Raw genomic sequence first — 22,365 nt, 5'->3', positions numbered from 1 at the left:
GTCTTCCCAGCCTGGTGCAGGACTACAATTTTGTCTCTGGTGTCCTTCGACAGCTCTTTGGTCTTGGCCATAGTGGAGTTTGGAGTGTGACTGACTGATGTTGTGGACAGGTGTCTTTTATACCGATAATGAGTTAAAACAGGTGCCATTAATATACAGTAGGTAACGGGTGGATAGTCGTTAGACCTCGTTAGAAGAAGTTAAACCTCTTTGACAGCCAGAAATCTTGCTTGTTTGTAGGTGGCCAAATACTTTTTTTCCACTCTAATTTGGAAATAAATTCTTTAAAAAAATCAAACAATGTGATTTTCAGTTTTTTTTCCACATTCGGTCTCTCATGGTTGAGGTTTACCCATGTTGACAATTACAGGCCTCTCTAATCTTTTCAAGTAGGAGAACTTGCACAATTGGTGGTTGACTAAATACTTATTTGCCTCACTGTTCATAACCAGGATGGGGTAACTTGCCATTAGCAGGCCCGTGCACTCCATAGGACCAGTTAGGCAGAGACTAGCGTGCACAAATTTATTGGGACAGCAAGAAAAAAGTGTTCAACTAATATTTGGTGATAACAGTATAAAGAAATATTCAAATGATTTAAACAATGATTAAATCATTTTCCTAATGTGGTTTTCTCCCTGTTTCCTGCATTGTTTCCTGCTGTAACTTTGCCACACTCCCTATCTCACTAACCCCTCGCTGCGCTACCTGACGGTGTTATTTTTAGCCTGCTGTCTTTTGCAATTGACACTGAGCAATACTAGCTGTCTAGCTAAACAGCATTTTATTGTGAAAAGAAAAAAGCCCTGCGGATTGAATTTCAGCGAGAACAAAAAAAAAGGAGGAGAAGTGTCAAAGAGACAGTGGTTTGTTGTGATGAAGAAAAAAAATACTTTTTAGAATTGCTTTAGCACATCATTATTTCCTACATTTGCAAGCTAGTGATTATTTACATGGGGGTTCCATGACATCAACCTTATTGCTAAGTTACATGATTAACCTGTTGTTTAGTACTGTCAGTATTTAGGTGTGGGTTAATGTCAGCTAAAGTTACTCCCAGTCCCATTTTAGAGAAAGGTGGAAAGACCGAAAGTGTATGGAGGACTAAAAGTGCCTAAATTCAAGAAATAATTACGCTATTAAATGTGCAATTACATATTTTATGGTTCTGTTCTATGGCGTACTAAAAGGGCCATGAGTTTCAATATGCGTTTCCCATTAAATGTGTCATTAATTCATGACCATATCATTTGATTTCGTGTATAAAAAAACAAACAAACAACACAACACAATTATTTCACAATTTGATTCATAGTTATTTTATTTGCTAAGGTTGCCCATCAAAATTAGTAGCCGGACCATATAAGCTGATCGATTTTTCTTTTTTTTTAAATAGGGTGCCTTTTTTGTCCCCAGTATAAATGAAGCTGTATTTTCACTAGTTGGACAAATACTCATTAGAGCCAGAGCACCAATGCAGATTCTTGACTCTCGACAAGGTGATGTGGCTGGAATTTTTGTTTGGTGCTGTTCCAGTTAGATTTACAAAGATGACTGCCTGAAGAAAACATCAAAATTCCCTCAGTCTTTGATGAGATGAAAATCGAGACTGTTTTACGTCGATATCTGTGAAGAATTTGGGGATTTAAGCATTTATTCACAAGAATTTTCACCAGAAAAGCTCTGTTTACATCAGGTGGCCACTAGTCTCATTCGCTAACAGAGTAGCATTATACTTCAACATATTTACGTAAAGTAAACGCTAACTGCACGGTTTCTTTGCTTTTAACCAAGAATCTAGACTATTTTACATCCATATCTATGAAGAATTCGGGGATTTACGCATTTATTCACAGGAATTTTCACCACAAAAGCTCTGTTTACGTCAGACGGCCGCTAGCCTCAGTCGCTAACAGAGTAGCATTGTACTTCGACAAATTTACGTAAAATAAACGCTAAATGCACATTTTTTTGCCTTTAACCATGAATCAAGACTGTTTAAAGGGGATGTAGCGCCCTGGGAAAATTTTGATATTCCATCATTTATCCATAAACGCATGCCTTTTGTATTCATATCATGCCACTTCGTGTAATTACACACAAGAAAATGAGAGAAATTTGGCTCGATTGTCAAGCTAAAACGACCGGCGCCCGAGATCTGGCAGATTGTGTGCGTGACGTCACGTCAAGTGAAGAGAGTGCCACCGGCCACTAGGGGGGCAGCGCCTGTCTGCATCAATATAATTCCTTCTAGTGTGGGGAGAATTAGGGGTGTTTTGAGCTGTTTATGCTGATGCATTGTGTTCGTCCTGCACATATTCCAGGTTCCCTCATGAAGAAACACCGCTCGTTGTCAATAAAAGAGAATTCAGAGTTGGCAGTGAGGGCTGTTTCTTCAACAAGAAAAAGGCTCAGTGCTTTAATACTGAATGGCGGCGATGATGGCAGTCAATTTCGTTTCTAGTTTCAGCGACGAATCCGACGTAGAAGGACGTAACGAATGTTCATCTAATGGTGACGAGGAGAGTTGCAAAGCTTTAATCGGTGTTATAGGTGACCAATTTGAGCCCAAACGAACGCCAATGCAGCGTAATGAAACGGTCATTGAGGGGAGCAATGACACTGATGAAACATCGGCAGCAGATCGTGTGGGAAACACCAATGATTTGTTTAGCATTTCTTTTTGTGAAGCTGATACACCGTGACTGCAAAATAAAGGAATGCATAGAATAATTATAATTTATTGCGCTATCATAGCTTTTCGCTCTGCCAACAGACACAAATATGAACGGGATCAGAGGATTTGTTCTATATATTTTACGAACGATCATTTATACATGTGTCGAGTCCTGTATCCAAAGGCGTGACATTTTTTTTTATTAATTATAAAAGAGTACTCACTCTGGCCATTTCAAGCTTGGCTGCTCCCTTCTTTGCGTAGCTTTAGCCTCCTTTAGCAGTCATCGTCTCTCTCTTGATATCTCGGGACATTTAGGTGGCTGTGCATCTATGGTCGGCACCGCATCTCCTTTGAGCAGCAATCTTTTAGCAAAACCCGATTTCTCTTGTCCATAGTTCGAGAAGCTTTCAGTTGGAAAATGCGCACCACAGAAAAGCGTGCCGGAGGCTGTGTCTAGAAAATTAGCCCTCTTTGCACGGACGAACTTTACCCATTTTCTGTGTAGTCCAGCTTTTTTTTTCGCGTTCAGGAACTCATGGATACTATATTCCGATAAACAACTATTTGTACACCACATAGCACAGCAGTTTTGAACCATTGTTGTGATGTTTTGGTCAAACAAACCCCAACGCTACTCTCTCGTCGTTAAAAAACAATGGCACCTAGCTCCGCCTCGACTTTCAATCACTTGTCGTGACGTCGCCGCCCCATTCGGCTGTTTCCGGAACACTTTCGGTAGTGTTCGTCATTTTCGATCTATTTTCGATAATTGCTCATTAATGTGATTGATTTTTTTGTTAACTTTATCAATATTTGTTATCTTGGCGCATAACGGTTCTATTGATGTCTCACACCCCCTTTGCCGAAACATCCCCTTTAACGTCCATATCTATGAAGAATTCGGGGATTTAAGCATAAATTCACAAGAATTTTTTCCAGAAAAGCTCTGTTTACGTCAGGTGACCACTAGCCTCATTTGCTAACAGAGTAGCACTGTAATTCAACATATTTACGTAAAATAAACGCTAAATGCACGTTTTTTTGGTTTTTTTTTGCTTTTAACCAGGAATCCAGACTGTTTTACGTCCATATCTAAGAGGAATTCAGGGATTTAAGCATTTATTCACAAGAATTTTCACCAGAAAAGCCCTGTTTACGTCAGGCGGCTGCTAGCCTCGTTTACTAACAGAGTAGCATTGTACTTCGATGTATTTATGTAAACTAAACGCTAACTGCACGGTTTCTTTGCTTTTAAACAAGAATCGAGACTGTTTTACGTCCATATCTATGAAGAATTCGGGGATTTAAGCATTTATTCACAAGAATTTTCACCAGAAAAGCTCTGTTTACGTCAGGCGGCCGCTAGCCTCATTCACTGCAACTATATAACTCTAACTATACAACTGTATAATGACAACAAAGGGCTATTCTATTCTAAAATAAGTTGTGATTGCATATAGAATTTATTAATAATCTATTTATAAATTATTTATAATTGATTCTGCATGCTTACCTCAAGAATTAAATTTCTGATGCGAAAGTGGAGTGATTTATTAGGTGTTGAAAAAAATTCAAGTTGCTATTTTGGGCAAAAACTTATATGATATGTTAAATATTGCTATTGATCCTAAAAATATAGGTGATTATCTCTGCATTTGATGGTTTTTGTGTATCTCGTGTAAAATCTGAGAATTGAATAGTCATTTTAAATTTTGTGATACTTACATAAAAAATAATTAATCGGGATTTTATAAGGGAACAACTTTGAATTTTTTGATGCCGCTGTTCATGGAGACTCATATATGGCTAAGGTAGTTGCCTGTTTTGGTTTTAGGTCAGTAGCAGCTTTGGTTTTAAAATTATTTGAACTCGAAGTTTTTGAAAATAGGCCTCCTACGGATCGGCCCTGCGCCCCGTGTCATGTCAATATATTATGAAGTCTAAGCTAAGACTAATAAGTATTTTTGTCCAAAAGACTAAGATGAAAATTAAAATGGCTGCCGAAAGCAACACTGCTATGGTCCATGTAACTTGCTATGACCCAAGGTTTTGAACAGATTTGGCCTCAACAAACACATCTGATGTTGCTCACAGTGGTCCTCAGTGTGCTCAGGGAGCTTGTGTGTCTGCTCATACACATAAAAAATTACAAGGAACATTGGTTCTCGGTTTTCTTGGTTGCCGTTTTAAACTGTCGTAAAAACAAACAAAAAAATACTGCATTTACGTATGCATACTGTAGGGTTTGGTAATGTATGCGTATATGGCAGCATGTACTTTGGGTGACGAAGTACCACTATTAAAAGTTGAGCTGTCTGTAATTTCAAATACAGAAAACTAATACACCTACCACGTCAAATGCAAACTGATACTAGTGTAGCTCATTTTAATAGGTACACACCACTGAGTATGGAGTACTGTACAGTATGGAGTGCAGTAAATACCAGTGTTAAGGTTTTAAAGTCCTGATCCGCAGCCATGAAGGGAAGCCTCAAGCGCCTCCTGCTACTATTTCACTCCCATATGCTCACAATACAGAATTGTTTTGACTGAAATATTTATGGCTGTCATAATTTTGCATCATCCAATTTGGGGATGATGTACACACACACATCATTTTGTCTCTTTTGATCTGATAAAGCGTTAATACCCAGAAAAGATGTGTAGTGCACTAAAATCCTTTAATCTTTGAGTCATCTCATGTTCAGACTAATGAAAAAGAATTCAAAACAGTCTCCCATAGTGGTGAGGATAACTTACCAGGGCCCCTGGGTTGCAGAGGACTTTGCAAAACTAATGGGGGAAAAAAATCTGAAATAGCACATGGTTTGGCTTGAAAAATATAATTTTCTTTAACCAAGTCCGGTCAGCTACTTTCTGAAATATAAAGTCAAGTGATATACAGTAAAGTAAAAGTGAATTTGTCAGTTCTTTCAAAAAGAAGAAACAACATTTCAGTACTTTTACGAACAGATGGAAACTTAATATTTTAAATGTTCCCGAAAGTCTTGATTAATTAGGAAAATATACAATTCAAATCATTTTGGGGGAAAAAATCTAGCTTAAACAAGCGGTGTAGTCAGAGCTTGCGCTTACCACTAAATTCCCAAGTCGTGGAGTCATACAGCATAAAACTGCAGGATTTGATACACCATATTTGGTAAGTTTTTATGAACTCAAAGCCTCCTTGGTATCTGGCGGGAAACACTTTAATTTTAGGTCAAATGCATCACAAAGACTCTTTAATCTGTTATAGAGACACTCATTGTTGAATACAGTGTTCTTGCACCCTTTTATAAGTCAAATTTAATGCTTTTAAAGACATTTTTAAGATTTTAAAAATGTAATTTAAGACCAAAACTTGTCCCAACAATTTCTGATGGGGAAAAAAAATCACTGTACACATTTTTAAGATTTTAAACATGTAACTTAAGACCAAAACTTGTCCCAACAATTTCTGTTGAAAAAAAAAAAAATCACTGTAACTGGTGTTTTTCTCCTTTTATCTGCGACTCGACTGCTTTGACACATATTGTCCCTAACGAAAAAATCTTTTTGCAGATTTTGCACTAGTAGTGGGAACCTCTGGGTATCTCGTGAAACGATACGATTTGCGATACAAGGCCTACGATAACAATTATTGATACACGAGTCAGGAAATCATTCTAGGATGTTCTACCAAACAACTAACACATAGAACAGAAAAACAAGCGGTGAATTGGAATGAGTTAATCACTAGTAGACGCAAGCCCATTGACGGGGTGGGGGGGGGGGGGGGGGGGTAACCGGCCATGTTGTCCCGGGCCTCAGGACCACAGGGGCCCCTGAATGACCCTTAGTTTATTTTACTTTACATTCACATATTTCTTTTTTATTTGAATCATTAAACTGTAACATATAAAATATTTCAAATATATATTATTTCCTTTTTTTGCACAACGCCCGATCCCCCGCCCCCAAAAAATATCTAAGCGCATCACTGTTTGAGGGGCTTGGTATCCCCAGGGATGTGGAGGGGGCAGGAACAGGATGTTTAGTTATACTGTATACAGGCAGGCATAGCACTCTCAGTTGTATTGTATTGTAGCCTACATGGGACAATAGATGGAAATTGTTTGTTTGCATTGTGTCACCTCACATTACGGTCTGTTAAGTTTAACTGTCCATCTCAAATTAAATAATTTGAAAATTTACACTGTCATTGCTTGCGCCAAAAGTACAGCATATGTTGTCATGACAAGCTGGCGGCAGGGATGATGGGGGGGGGCTATAATGGTCTCTTGTCCCCGGGCCCCTGCAAGTCTGTTGACAGCCCTGATTAGACGTCCAATCTATTTGAGGGTGGCAGCGAATAAATGTTCGTCCATTCGCTGCCACCCTCCCACTTCAAATGGATTGAAAGTTGATGGCCATCAGTGGCAGCCAATGCCAGGCAACAAGCTCATTTTGAGGAATTTGATGTCATTTACCACTCATTTTTCAATCAATTCCTTTTCCTGTTGAGGCATTTAAGGGTTACAGGTAGTCCCCGGGTTACGAATGAGTTCCGTTCCTACGCTGGCGACATAACCGCGTAAGTTCCGGATTTTTGACATTAGGCTTAAACGCACTTTTTAAAATCTCGTCGTGACGTCCTGGTGTGTTTAATTATTTTGAAAATAATGTACTGTTCTTGCTGAATTGGTATAATCATAAAAAGAAGTGCCAAGTTTGTAGGTTTGTAGTCTCAAGTCATCATTGTATATTTGAAGGTTTTAAAGCATTTTTTTTTTTAAATTGCCTTTTATAATCTACATGCTTTTTTAAAAGGTGTATTGGCCTCAAATATCAGCTTACAAAATTGGCTTTGGATATCGGCTGGGCTGAAATTTTTTTTTAGATATCGGTATCGGCATTTGAAGATCCCATATCGGTCGACCTCAGTTCAGGTTGCTATGATGAGAGTTTTGTGTTTCCTGTCCCTAAATGCATCGCGTGTCTGACTGGAGTGAGGAGTGGCTGGAGCGAGAAGGCTGTTCACAGTAGTCGTGTTCCGTGCTTTTGGTTGCAAATAATGAAAACCCTCTCCATCGACCTCTCAGCAGTAATGGGAAGTACAACATCTTATTTTTTTAGTTTAATGTATTATAGTTTTTCTTTTTTTTTCTACACAAAGCAAAGCCAACTTATGCGAAAATTTGGGTTACGTCGCCAGCATAGGAATAGAACTCATTCTCAAGGATTCCATGCATTAGGTTTTGAACCACCAAATACGAACACACTGCAGTTGCATAGCTGAGACAAATTGATCTGACCTCCACATCAAATCAACAGTTATCATTACGTACTGACCTGATGATCTTGAATTTTACGGCCGACCACACGGAAGGCATTGTTTCCAGTGTGGTGGTAGATGTGGACTCTGCTAAAGCCAGTCGAGCCGCCCGCCGGCACCCACTTCTTATTGGCATCATCGTATACCATAACAGCAGCTCGCGCCTGGCAGATACTCTGTTCACTGAAAAGAGACCAAACAAAAACAAGAAAAGGTCAAGAACAAGTTTGTTTTATGCAGGAAAGATTATCAACCAATAGTTGCTCTGTGACTTCTAGGTCCGTTACGTTGTAAGGTAGTTGACTTCCGTGTGCTCATGTTGTTCCCAACTCTTAAAACACTCTCATCATTCTAAAATATAGAACAGGACCATTGTCATTATTTAATGAAGGAAATAAAGTCTGATCCTTAGACTTCATTACCTATTGACGTGACACTTCGTCATTCTTTGCGTCACGCCCTATCAGAGGGGGCCGAGCTTCATTTAGTTTAGTCAGGCGAAAACGGCACATGCTCATGTCTAAGCTGGATTCAAGCTTGGATTTTTGAAGAACTACGAACGCTGTACCGCATACAAACAGGAAGGAGTGATTTGTTCGAGGATTCAAGGTAAATATTATATTTTTCGTACCATGTATGCATTTTGAAACCTTGTGAAAAAAATCAATGGGAGAATGGGAACCACTACGGCATTAGTGTCATTTTTCGACATATATACGTAAAATAGATGCGTAACGGCCCGGTTTTTGTTGTTGTTGTTGTTGCTATTTTAACAAAGAATTGAGACAGTTTTATGTCCGTATCTGCAAAGACTTCAGTGATTGAAGCATTTGTACGCAGGAATTTTCTTCTGTTTACACATGGAGGCGGCTAATTTTCGTAACTGACGAGCCTTATAGTTGGCAATATTTACGTAAAATAAATGCTACCTGCACTTTTTTTTTTTTTGCTTTTAACCATGAAACGAGACTGTTTTATAACCATATCTATAAAGAAGTCAGGTATTTAGGCATTTATTCACATGAATTTTTGCCAGAAAAGCTCTGTTTACGTCAGTTGGCCGCTAGCTTCATTCGCTAACAGAGTAGCATTGTACTTTTACGTATAAACATAAAATAAACGCTAACTGCAAGGTTTCTTTGCTTTTAACCAAGAATCGAGACTGTTTTACGTCCATATCTATGAAGCTTTCGGGGATTTAAGCATTTATTCAGAAGAATTTTCACCAGAAAATCTCTGTTTACGTCAGGCGGCCACTAGCCTCATTCGCCAACAGAATAGCATTGTACTTTGACATACTGTACATACATAAAATAAATGCTAACTGCACGGTTTCTTTGCATTTAACCAAGAATCAAGACTTTTTTTCCGTCCATATCTATGCAGAATTCGGGATTTAAGCATTTATTCAAGCTCTGTTTACGTCAGGCGACCGCTAGCCTCATTTGCTAACAGTACATAGTGTATAATGATAATCAAGGGCTATTCTATTCTATAATAAGTTGTGATTGTATATAGAATTTATTAGTAATCTAGTTACATATATTCATAATTGATTCTGCATGTTTTCCTCATGTATTATGTTTCTGATGTTAAATTGACTGATTTATTAGCTGTTGAAAACTTGCAGTAAATAAAAAAAAATATAAGTTGCTATATTGGTCAAAAACTTATATATGTTAAATATTGCTATTGATCCTGAAAATATAGGTGATTATCTCTGCATTTGGTGATTTTTGTGCATCTAGTGTAAAATCTGAGACTTTTATAGCGATTTTAAGTTGTGTTATACTTATTTAAGATAAAATTAATTGGGATTTTATAAGAGAATGACTTTGAATTTTTTGATGCCGCTGCTCATGGAGACTCATATATATAGCTAAGGTAGGTGCCTGTTTTGGTTTTAGCTCGGTAGCAGCTTTGGTTTTGAAAATATTTGAATTTGAAGTTTTTGAAAATGGGCCCCCTCCAAATCAGCCCTGTTTCCCTTGTCAGGTCAATAGGTTATGAAATCTATGATTCAGGAACCCAACAGCAGCAGCAGTTGCAGCAGTGAACTCGCTCTCTCTCTCTCTCCCTCTCCCTCTCTCTCTCTCTCTCTCTCTCTCTCTCTCTCTCTCTCTCTCTCTCTCGTCTTCACATTTAAGTGGAACATTTATTTGGAAATATATATTCATGTTGGTAAATATTGTAAATGTGCAAAAACAAAACATTGACACCACATTTTAAATACTGTTTGGTGCTAAATGTAAAAGAATGTTGCTGTTATTTTCAGCATATGCGGTTTTACAAATGGCGCCCTATATGCAAGAAGCGCATGGTTTTTAGGTCATTCTTGGCAAGTAACTGACAAAGTTGTATTGCTGAAAAATACTAGTGAACAGGAGCTTTGGCTGTAAATCTGTGGAGAGTCTCCACCATGAGAGTTGACGAACTCAAAGAATGGACACTGAAGAAGTAAATTGACGGTGAGGATGGAACTTATTAAAGCAGAAGTGCAGTAGGGTTGGGCGAAGAGGAAGGAGAAAAAGAACAGAGGAGCTCTAGGGAGGGTCCTGGATACATCTGCATCCTTCCTCTTTTGTGGTAAATCTTTTCCAGTTAACTCCCTGGGGCTCATGGCGTTCTGACACTCATCGCCCATATCCAAACCCAGCTGCATGTCTTCCAAATGAGTCTTGTGCTTTATCATCAGTATTTGCAAATAAGATTTTTAATGTGCAAAAAATGTTTTGGGCTGGAGTGAACAAGTAAGTCAGCATGAAATGGGGATAGAAATGAAAACTCTTATATAAATGCACTGCATATAAAGTCAACATTTTCTCACATAGGACACCCAGGTGACTACTTTTAAATCTATTGAAACATTTGCTGATGGAGCCATGAGAAAATACCCTCTAAACATAAGTATGAGTCATCTTTACCAGATGGTAGAGGGGAAAAAAGACAGAGCGAGAGAGAAACGACACATGGTATGATAGCGGGAAAAACACCCCAGGTGTGACAAAACAGACAGCATCACAAGTGGATAATAGAGTGGCTAAGAATAATCGTGCAAAATGCACAGCGATGGTGGGGGAATGGCTAAGTGTGGCAGGACAATGAACTGGCCTTCCAGCAAAATGAATATTTTATTTATTTATTCATTCATTCATTTTCCATGCCGCTTTTCCTCACGAGGGTCGCGGAGGTGCTGGACATTGTGATTTAAAAAAATAAATAAAAATTCATGAGTGATGTTTGGCAATACGGTGATTCAACTCACTTTAGAACAAGCAATAAATACTCCTTAAAAACTTCAGGGTGGTCCAAGAACAATGCTATACAGGTAATTTTTTTTCTTATAGGGTGCCATTTAGATGTAACAGAGTGGACATTAGCAGAGGGGACATTTTGTGCTAAAGTTAGCCCTCAATCTAGCTTTGCTAGCATAATAGTCACTTTGGATACTTGATGAGAAACCTATCATTTTACAAATAAACCTTTTGAAATGATTTGATTCAATTCATTTCGTTGATTTATAGCTTTAACAGAGTGGACACGTTATGATTAACCACACTGAACGTACTTCATAAAACTGCAAAATCAGATTTTTCATTTTATTTTTCATCTAACAAAAAATAAAATTGCTTACCACTGTTAAATTTTCCGCCACTGGTGTGATGTTATCGCAGTTTTCATTAATAAATGAGGAATTTTCTGAAAGGGACACTAACACAATGGTAACATTTTACAATAAGGGTCCCTTAATTAACATTAGTTAATGCATTTTTAGACAATAACTAATGTTTAAGTAACATTACAATAAACTACAAACTGCAATTTCTGGACATTTCAGGGACAAAAGCAGGTCACATTCTGCTGATTTGGGGACATTTGGGGGCGTAGCCTGGTCATATCTGGTCATTAGGGGATTTTTGGGGGGCCCGGTCATATCAGGTCATATGGAGACATTTGGGGGGCGTGGCCTGGTCATATCAGGTCATTTGAGGACATTTGGGGGCATTGCCTGGTCATATCAGGTCATTATGGGACATTTGGGGGACGTGGCCTGGTCATATCAGGTCATTTGGGGACTTTTGGAGGGCGTGGCCTCATCAAATCAGGTCATTTGAGGACACTTTGGGGCGTGGCCTGGTCATATCAGGTCATTTGAGGACACTTTGGGGGCGTGGCCTGGTCATATCAGGTCATTTGGGGGCTTTTGGGGGGCGTGGCCTGGTCATATCAGGTCATTTGGGGGCATTTTGGAGGCGTGTCCTGGTCATACAGGTCATTTGGAAACATTTGGGGGGCGTGGCCAAGTCATATCAGGCCATTTGGTGACATTTGGTGGGCATGGCCTGGTCATATCAGGTCATCTGAGAACATTTTGGGAGCAAAAGTTGTAAGACTAGATACATTTTGAAACTTTTTTTTCCGGAAAATTGCCGTTTACGGGCGAATGGAAAATTTTTCGGACCGTTTGAAAAATTCCCTGATTTATATCGTACTCTTGTTTATTACCTAGACCATCAAATTATCTAGTTAAGCTCAAGTCTTGTTTAATGAGTAGAATACATGCAATCCTCCTGGATTCAATTAGTTGTAGCAAGTCACGTACAGAAACCATTAGCTCAATTATGAGGTAGCGCCCTAGAGGAAAGATCAACATGTAGCTGTAGAGTTTTATTGCATGGAATAACTGCTCTTTCCAATACTGATATAATACCTTCCTACAAAGCAATATCAAGAATTCCCACAACAAAAGATCTTTCAAAGACTAATATAACACAAAATACAACAACAATAAAAACAGTATAATATACAGTGAGGTAAATAAGTATTTGAACACCCAGCAATTTTGCAAGTTCTCCCACTTGGAAATGATGGCAGGGTTTTAAGTTTTCATGGTAGGTGCTTGTCCACTGTGAGAGACAATATTTGAACACTTGAGAAAATCAATGTCAATATTTGGTACATCTGCCCTTGTTTACAGGTTAGGTTTTCTGTAACCTTTCACCAGGTTTGCACAGACTGCAGCAGGGATTTTGCACAACTGCTCCACACAGATCTTCTCGAGATCAACCAGGTTTCTGGACTGTCACTGAGAAACACGGAATTTGAATTTTCTATTGCTTTCAGGACTGGAGACTGGAGAGTACCATTGTACTTCGACAATATAAGTACCGTATTGGCCCGAATATAAGACAGCCCTGATTATAAGACGACCCCCTCTTTTTCAAGACTCAAGTTTAGTTCAGAAAATAATTACAGTACATCTGAAACAAATGATTACAACAATATATTTGAGAGAAAAAGCATAATATTTGCCTCATTCAAATCTTAATATCTGAACATTTAAATATGTCCAATCACATTCGTAAATGAATGGCTTCTGGTTTTTGAAATGTAAATAAACCAATCTATTGTGATAAAACAACAAAATTGCAATAACTGTGTTAACCACCAAAGTGAAGTGTAACTGTAACTGTAGTCCTGAAACAAATCTGAATAAGGAAAAACATTGCAATAAAATAATGCAAATTGGTTCAACTTGAGAGTAGCTGAGATCTGTTATGACAGAACATTACTCCTCACAAACATCCTCTGCCAATGATATCTGGCGCCATCTAGCGTAGTGAATGGGTATGATGTCTAGACCCCGAATATAACACGACCCACACTTTTTCAGTCTTATTTGAATGCAAAAAACACCGTCTTATATTCGGGCCAATAAGGTATAATAAACGCTTACTGCGCGGTTTCTTTACTTTTAACATAGAATTGCAACTGTTTTACGTCCATATCTATGAAGAATTCAGGGATTTAAGCATTCACTCACAAGAATTTTCGCCAGAAAAGAGCTGTTTACATCAGGCAGCCGCTAACCTCATTCGCTAACAGTATATAGTGTATAATGGTTATAAAGGGCTATTCTATTCTATAATAAGTTGTGATTGTATATAGAATTTATTAATAATCTATTTATATGGTATTTATAATTGATTATGCATGTTTTCCTCAAGTATTACATTTCTGATGTTAAAATGAGTGATTTATTAGCTGTTGAAAAATTGCAGTAAATAAAAAAAAAAAAGTTGCTATTTTGGTCAAAAACTTATATATGTTAAATATTGCTATTGATCCTGAAAATATAGGTGATTAGTGGTAGGTGCCTGTTTTGGTTTTAGGTCGGTAGCAGCTTTCGTTTTGAAAATATTTCAATTTGAAGTTTTTGAAAATAGGGCCCCTACAAATCAGCCCTGTTTCCCTTGTCAGGTCAATAGGTTATGAAGTCTATGGTCAAACCCTATTTACTTTTTTAGCTCAACAATTACACTGGGTGGCAATACTCAGTCACAAAATACATATAAAATACAATGCTAAGAACCATTATTGGGAGTCTTGTATGTTGTGAAGACAACATACAATGAGGCACAAGGCACAATGGACCCACACTAAAAAGGAAACTACGGCGGCAGTTGAGGGACAAAACGCACTCATTGGCTTGATATCGAATTAATTAGAGGTCATTTTCTCTCCCCCTTCCGAATAGGCTTGTCCAGTTGGACATAACTGTTGTTGCTTGTCGGACAGTTGACCGCGCAGGCAGGCAATCGGGTGGACAACCTACAGTACAAGGGACAGTGTAATAAAAAACAAAACATTTTTTATGTGATGACATATGACACTACAGCCTCTTCCCGGGGCTAGGTGTTGGAGATTGTTGCCGAGGCAATTTTTTCTTCTGCGCCTTCTTTGCGCCCACATGAGAGTGAGCCAATTTCTTTGCAAGACCCACCAAGAAGTCCACCCGTCTCTCTTGCCTTCCTGTGCATGCCTGATACAACACATATGCATTCAGTGCTGCCATGTCAATTATATTATAAAACACGGCGACTGGCCATCTCTGTATTCAAGATGCTAATTGCAGCTATCCAGAGTGAAACCCCCCTTCACACCTCGGTAGCAACTGTACAGGAGTGTGTTGATTGTTGATTGGTTGTTTGAGTGGTCTATTGTTTGACAAAGCCAAGTAGTCAGTTTGGTATCGGGGTCATTTGATGCCTATCTGGTATTTCTTTATAGCCCAAAAAAAAACCCGGGTCTTCTAGTGTTAAAACTCGCCATTGACACCTTGTGGTGTATTTAAATCACTACCTTACATAGTTAAAGAATGACACTTTGGATGTACGGCAGCGTACCCATGTGACGTTACCGCCCTACGAGGTCAACAACAATGGATAGCTACTAGTTTATTTTTTGGTTTAGAATTTTACAAATTTTATCAAAACGGAAAAGCATTAAGAGGAGTTTTGATATCAATTATAACTCGTACTAACATTTAACTTTTAAGAGCTACATGTCTTTCTATCTGTGGTACCCTTTGAGTACAGTAACGAAGTACTTTTACTTCGTTACATTCCATCATTGGACTTTAAAATATTTATACAAAGAAACATGATAGAATCAGGTATTGAACCATTACTGGGAAACTTTACAAAAAAAGGCTTTTTCTTCCATCCACATTACGCAAGTCCGGCACAAAGCTGAGCACACTTAAGTGTCAGGTCACGTTTAACGATGCACTGGCACGCCATACAAGTGCTATGCACAGACGTAGGTCTTTTTAGGGTGTTTCCAAAGTTCAAAGTGCAGGTTGGGTGTTAAATGGGTGACTGGTACATTTTAACAAGACGTTTAATCTTGTTACTATTCACACAGGCACAGGGAGCACATTGACAAGCGAGCAAGTCTGGACTGTATTACATTGCACACCTCTAGTATTACCTGTGGGAACCAACAAATAGTGCCTTCAAATGAACTACTGCATAGGTTTATTGAATCAGTAATGATAATAGTTAATGATGTAAAATTCCCTTTGGGATCATAAAAAATGTGTGAAAAGGGGTGCTGTCTAAAGTTTGCATGTCAAAAAAATAAAAGGTAGTATAAGGAGCATTATTTTAACATAAATTAAACAAAGACTAAACGGGGATGCCATTAAAGGTCACGTACATCGTTCTATTCATTTCTAATGGCAAACATTTCCCCGTCTTTTTTAATAGCAGGAAAACATGGGATGTGATTTTTGACCACTCCCCATTACAGCCCATTGACATTCAACTGGGGCCCATGTAAGTCAGTGCAATTGACAGCCATGTACATCCAAATTTCCCATTCATTTTCAATGGCAGAAAAACCTGTGGGGTTGTGATTTTTCACCAAAACCTTTACCATTACAGCCCATTGGCATTTAACTGACGCCCAAGTAAGTCGATGCTATTGACAGCCACGAACGTCCATGACATTTACAGCCATGTACGTCCAAATTTCCCATTCATTTTCAAAAGCAGAAAAACCTGTGCGGTTGTGATTTTTGACCAAAAACTTTTACCATTACAGCCCATTGGCATTCAACTGACGCCCATATAAGTCGATGCCATTGACAGCCACGCACATCCATGACATTTACAGCCGTGTACGTCCAAATTTCCCGTTCATTTTCAATGGCAGAAAAACGTTTGGTTGTGATTTTTGACGAAATACCTAACATTACAGCCACTGGCATTCAACTGATGTCCAAGTGCGTCGATGCCATTGACAGCCACGCACGTCCATGACATCTACAGCCATGTACTTACAAATTTTCCATTCATTTTCAATGGCAGAAAAACCTGGTGGTTGTGATTTTTGACCAAAAACTTACAGTCACGTTACAGCCCACTGACATTCAACTGGTGCCAGAGTAACTCGATGCCATTGACGGCCAGGTATGTAAAAATATCAACAGCAAGTGACCTTATATCAACAGGAAGTGTGCCCAAAATGTCCCCGAATCAACAGGAAGTGACCTAATAGATCTGTATCTACCAAAGCAAAGCCCCATCGTAATTTCTCCAAAAATTGCAATTTCCAGTTGCAATATGTAATTTTACCAGCAGTATTTATTAAGGTTTTAGTATAGGTTTTTGTGGAACGAATTCATCGAATCATAATGTATTCTTGTGGGAAAATCCTGCTTGCCGTATGAGCATTTCGGTTTACAAACCAGGTCCAGGAAAATATTAAATACGTATGCAGCGGTACCAGTGTAAGTAGTTTTTCTGTTTAAAAACTACTCAAAATGTATTAAAAAGGTGTTTGGTAACTAGTGCTGCAACGATGAATCGATTAACTCAGGTAATTCGATTAGAAAAAAGCTTCGGATAAAATTTTGCTGCTTCGAATATTCGTTTAATTAGAGTTGCGTTGTAATGGGTTTGTTTTGAAAGGGTTTGAATTTAGTTTTACTGATTTGAGTGGATACTCTCCCCTCTAGTGGCAACAGTGAATATGACATAACTCCAACTGCTCCACTGTTAAAGTTTATATGTTTGTTTATGCATTCGAAATTTAGTTGCTATGTATATTTAGATTTTTTTTGTTTGTTTCAACGATGTGTTAAGAGCTTTGTGAAGAACAGGAAAAACTTTAGCATATTATAACATTTAAGCTAGCGGACTTTTGCTATTGCTTTTGTCATATTTAGATCCTTTTTTTTTTCTTTTTTTTTTAATACCGTTTGAGGCTAAGCTCAGGTATTTTAATCTTTTTTGCGAAAGTGCAATTCTGCATAGTTTGAAGAAAAACTCAGGAATTTTATTTGTATTCGCATTTATTGCTCTTTTGTAAGTGCAATCTTAGCAAGCCAAAATAAGTATTATTACAAGCATAAACACTTCCCAAAAAATATTCTGCAAGACATTTAAGTTTGTAATGCGATACGACTATTCAAATTAACTTATCAATAGATTAACTGATTACTAAAATAACTGATAGCACCAGCCCTATTGGTAACACACAAATATGCCAATACCTCAAGTTCTCAACTTTTAAAAAGTATCCAAGAACAGGCAATTTTGTCATTTTTGCAAGACACAAAAATTGGGGGCACATGATTTCCTTTCTTTGGCCAAACAAAATCATGTAACTGTGCTGGATCTGGCCCTCGATCCTTTAGTTTGACAGTCGCTTTTTACATACTGTAAATAAAAGTCACTAGCGCCTGTTTAGAACAGAATGTTGTTTCAAACTCTTGTGCACTCTATAAACAGGCCTTTAATTCACATATTAAAATTGGCACGGGTGAAAACATTCTCTCAATTAGTGTTTCATTTGTGGTGGCATTTTAATGGAAATTCTTTTAAAAATCGTTAGCAAACAAAACTCTCACGCATACATAAACACACCTGGTTTTCATGAAAGAAGTCTTAACACTGTCGCATGCTATTCATGATTTTAAATCACAAATAAAAAGCTGTGGTGTGACACTGTTACTAGCATAAATTCTACAAAAAAAATGTACCAAAGCATTTAGAAATTTTGGATTCACTGGAGTGAACATGACTTAATTCTCATGGAATGTGTCATCCCAGTAATCCTTACATGTACATCAGCCAGACAAGATGGATTTGTTTCTTGTCATGTTATGAAACTGTATCTACAATCTTCTTCATAATTAACAAGTGTCTTATGTCGCTGCAGCTAAATGTGGAAGTTGGCAATGTAGGTAAGCTGCATCTGAAGCGGGCCTGCAGGGTACTGGCAGCGCTACAAAGAAGGAAGGGAAATCCTAGGGAAGCACTGACAGTAGCAACCTCTGACAGTTCAGACACAGGGGAGAAAAAGGATTCCTCACTGTTCATAGCCCAGATGCAGAGTAGGAAGTAGGACGCTCTCTGTCAATAATTAAACTGACTGCAATTATCAATGAAAGACTTTTACCATAGATGAAGCAGGTTCACATTTGAATAATTTTAGGACCTTTAATTTTTCACAAAAATTAAAGGTTATACTAGTGCTGGGCGATAATGCCTAAATTTGCTACTCGACTCAATTTCTGAAATGAAAGTTAAGAAATATACCAAACTGAACAAGATATAATTAGACTACTTCATACATCCATACGCGGAGTTTGAGGGGGGCATGCCACCTTCCCCTGGTGGCTGAGAAGTGTCGTTGCATGTAACTGACTTTCCAAGATATGATTTTAAAATTAAGAGTTTTCCGGTAAAATATTGTCTATGAAAGTTGTAAAGCAATAAAACAAACAACAAAAATGAATGAAATGAACAAAAAAGATATTTTTTATAATGGGTCAAAATAATCTTTAGACCAGATCATGTGACTAACACCTTAGATGGTCATTTGCTTTGGTTAGCCAAAACTATGGGTGTGACAAAATATCGAAATGGTGATATATCGTGATACTTCGTATCACAAAAGTTTATCGATATGCTCCTGTCAAAAATCGGGATATCATTTTAAAAGGGTGTCAGTGTTTGAAAAAACAACAACAAAAAACAGAAACAAAAAAGGAACCATCAAGTTGCTACCAAAATCTTCCACCATAATAGTGTCTCAGTTAACTCTAAGTCTGCCATTGACTGTGCTCAACGCCCAATCCATTTAGACTGGGAACATTCGTTCATTCAAAACCAGAGCATTCAAAGTCATTCGGTCCAATTTCCGGGGCATTTACAGGTCACTTGCTGTTAATTTTAGGGCATTTACACAACGTTTCCTGTTGAGTTTGAGTCACTGCCTATCCATTTGGGTGATTCCATGGTCACTTTCGGCTCTGTAGCTCAAAATAAATAGTAAGTGACCCATGAAATACCCCAAAATCAACAGGAAGTAACTGAAAATCAACAAGTAAATGACCTTAAATGGCCCAAAATTACCTCATTGCCTGGCATTGGCTGCCAGTGATAGCCATAGACGTTCATTCCGTTTGAAGTGGGAGGGATGGCAGCGGATGAACGAATGTTCATGAATAAATGAACGAATGTTCATTCGCTGCCACCCTCTCAGTTTAAATGGATTGAACGTCTACTAGTGATAAACTCGTTCCAATTCACAGCAGAAGCTTGTTTTTCTGTTTTTTAGTTGTTTGTAGAATATCCAAGAATGATTTCCTGACCAATGTATCGATAATCGTTGTATCACCATATCGTCAGATCATCGTGATCGTGAGCTTTGTATCGCAAATCCTATCGAATCGTGAGGTACCAAGAGTTTCCCACTCCTAGCCAAAATCACTCAAAAAAATGATCAGGCAGGTTGTAAAGTTTAGTAAAAGACAGTGTGCATTTTCAGCAAGAAACCATCATGTTTCCAAGGTCAGCATGATTGAATCATGCAGTCTTTACATAAACATGAACAGTGAATGAGGAGCTTGATTAGATATTGTTGATGCAACATAATGTTAATGTGTCTTTCCAACTAATTGCAATAGTCTCGTGATTTCTCGCGACATTTAAAAGTAGGATTGCCAACTCCCTGAAAAAGTAAGGGACACCTCATTGGTACCGTCACCATTTAATTATTATTTTGTTTGTGAAAAGTGTTTTTTTTTTTTTTAATTAGATGGGGCTTTGCAAGGCACAGACCCAGCTAGTAAAATTCCTCAACTTTATTTTTATTTATTTATTTATTATTATTTTTATTTTATTTTATTTTATTTCTTTCATAATCTTATTATCCACATTTTTTCGGCACACTGGAGACTCAAAACCGTTTAACCGACCGGCACCGTTTAAATATCAAAATGACCGGAATTCCATTCATTTTTAATGGCAAACATTTTCCCTTCATTTTCAATGACAGGAAAACATGGGTGGTTGTGATTTTTGACCACTTACTATTACAGCCCATTGACATTGAAGTGGCGCCTAAGTAAATCAATACCACTGACAGCTATGTACGTCCATGCCATTGACTATCATGAATGGCGCTACTATTGATGCCAATGTACTGGATTCCATTGAGGCATATATAAATTGATGCCATTGACAGCCATTTACGTAAAATTAGGGCTGTCAAACGATTAAACATTTTAATCGAGTTAATCACAGCTTAGAAATTAATTCATCGTAATTGATCGCAATTCAAACCATCTCTAAAATATGCCATGTTTTTCTGTAAATTATTGTTGGAATGGAAAGATATGGACAATATGGATGTATACATTCAACATACTGACATTAGTACTGTATTTGTTTATTATAACAATGAAGCCACAAGATGGCATTAACATTATTAACATTGTTTCTGTGAAAGGGATCCACGGATAGATTGTTAAAGGATAAATGTGAGGTTGTATATTGTGACTAAATATTGCCATGTAATGCATTTGTTGAGCTTTCAGTAAAAGATAATGTAGTGACAAAACTGTTCTGCCCAAATGCATGATGGGAAGTGGGTAACCATGACTGTGTGTAGCGGCTGCAAATACTATATCGTCTCTGTGTTGTGTACAATGTAGGGTGTTAAGAAAAAGAGCAATTCCTGTTAGTCTTCCCATGTTGCTCGCCTCAATAGTTAGTATTGTTGTGGCTTTAGGTAAATAAAAGCACGGTTCAAATGAATGCCTGCATCCAATCTACTCACCTGTCACTGCCTCTTAACTCTGTATATGCGTAGAACGGCACCATTGTAGTTTGTTTGCGGCAATGCATGAGTGGGTTGTTCCGTGCATGCGTTAATTATTTGAACGTGATTAATTTAAAAAAAATAATTACCGACCGTTAACGCGATAAATCTGACAGTCCTAGTTCTGCCTTATGTTGGTTGAACATGTGTGCTTTAAGTTAAAGGAACACAATTGCTTAATACTGAAGGAAAGAAATTTAATCAGGTGCAAATTATGTATTTCTTTAATGTCGGTTCAACATGTATTTTGGGGTGAACATGAGTGCCTTATGTTGGCTCAACAAGAGTGCGTTATGTTCGCGCAACATAAGTGCCTAATGTTGGCGAGACGTGTGCTTTATGTTAAAAGGACACAATTGCTAAATGCTGAAGGAAAGCAATATTATCAGGTGCAAATTCTTTCCATAATTTTTTTATGTCAGTTCAACATCCCATTTTTTTGAGTGGACCGAAGAGGCAAGATTGATACACGTAATTTTTTCAAACCAAAGCTTTCAAAAGTGACAACAACTACTGAGTAAGTACCATGGATTGAAAATCTGGACCATGAAATGCCAGAAAGCACCACCAAAATGGTGAGCGGAGTTTGTCCCACTAAAGACGCTAATTGTACAACAGAGCCACCACCGGCCGGCGTACCATATTCAATGGATAACGATCTTGGCAAAAATTATAGCTGTCCTAAGCAGCCAGATTTAGAATTCCCCTCAAAAATGATGGGAAACAAAAAATGCTCATTTTCAACTTATTATCATAAATATTCTTGTCAGTTAATTTTATTGCTGACACTACATTTCGGGGTGCAATTAATGCAATTCCTTGACATTTTTGCAAGCATAAACACTTTTTCATTTGTTTTCATCTCCTAACATGTATTCTGCAACACATTAAATGTTTGTAATCCGATTACTCG

The 22,365-nt window shown here is 37.9% G+C and overlaps 1 protein-coding gene across 7 annotated transcripts in view; it reads right to left on the bottom strand.

Annotated features, from left to right (window-relative positions):
• LOC130907543 (protein enabled homolog) overlaps positions 1-22,365 on the bottom strand; it is a 270,375-nt gene that overhangs the window by 142,424 nt on the left and 105,586 nt on the right. For 5 of the 7 annotated variants that reach the window (XM_057822770.1, XM_057822769.1, XM_057822768.1 and 2 more), the window contains exon 2: positions 8,012-8,177. In XM_057822770.1, coding sequence (XP_057678753.1) covers positions 8,012-8,177 — 166 coding nt within the window. Of the gene's footprint in view, positions 1-5,124; positions 5,261-5,776; positions 5,906-8,011; positions 8,178-22,365 lie in introns of those variants that run through there. The other 2 variants (XM_057822772.1, XM_057822771.1) reach the window with 2 other exon arrangements.

This window comes from Corythoichthys intestinalis, chromosome 19, assembly GCF_030265065.1.
Source record: "Corythoichthys intestinalis isolate RoL2023-P3 chromosome 19, ASM3026506v1, whole genome shotgun sequence".
In the NCBI taxonomy this organism is placed as follows: Eukaryota; Metazoa; Chordata; class Actinopteri; order Syngnathiformes; family Syngnathidae; genus Corythoichthys; species Corythoichthys intestinalis.
The sequence above is the reverse complement of the archived record's forward strand: the minus strand, read 5'-3'. Positions and strand labels throughout refer to the sequence as shown.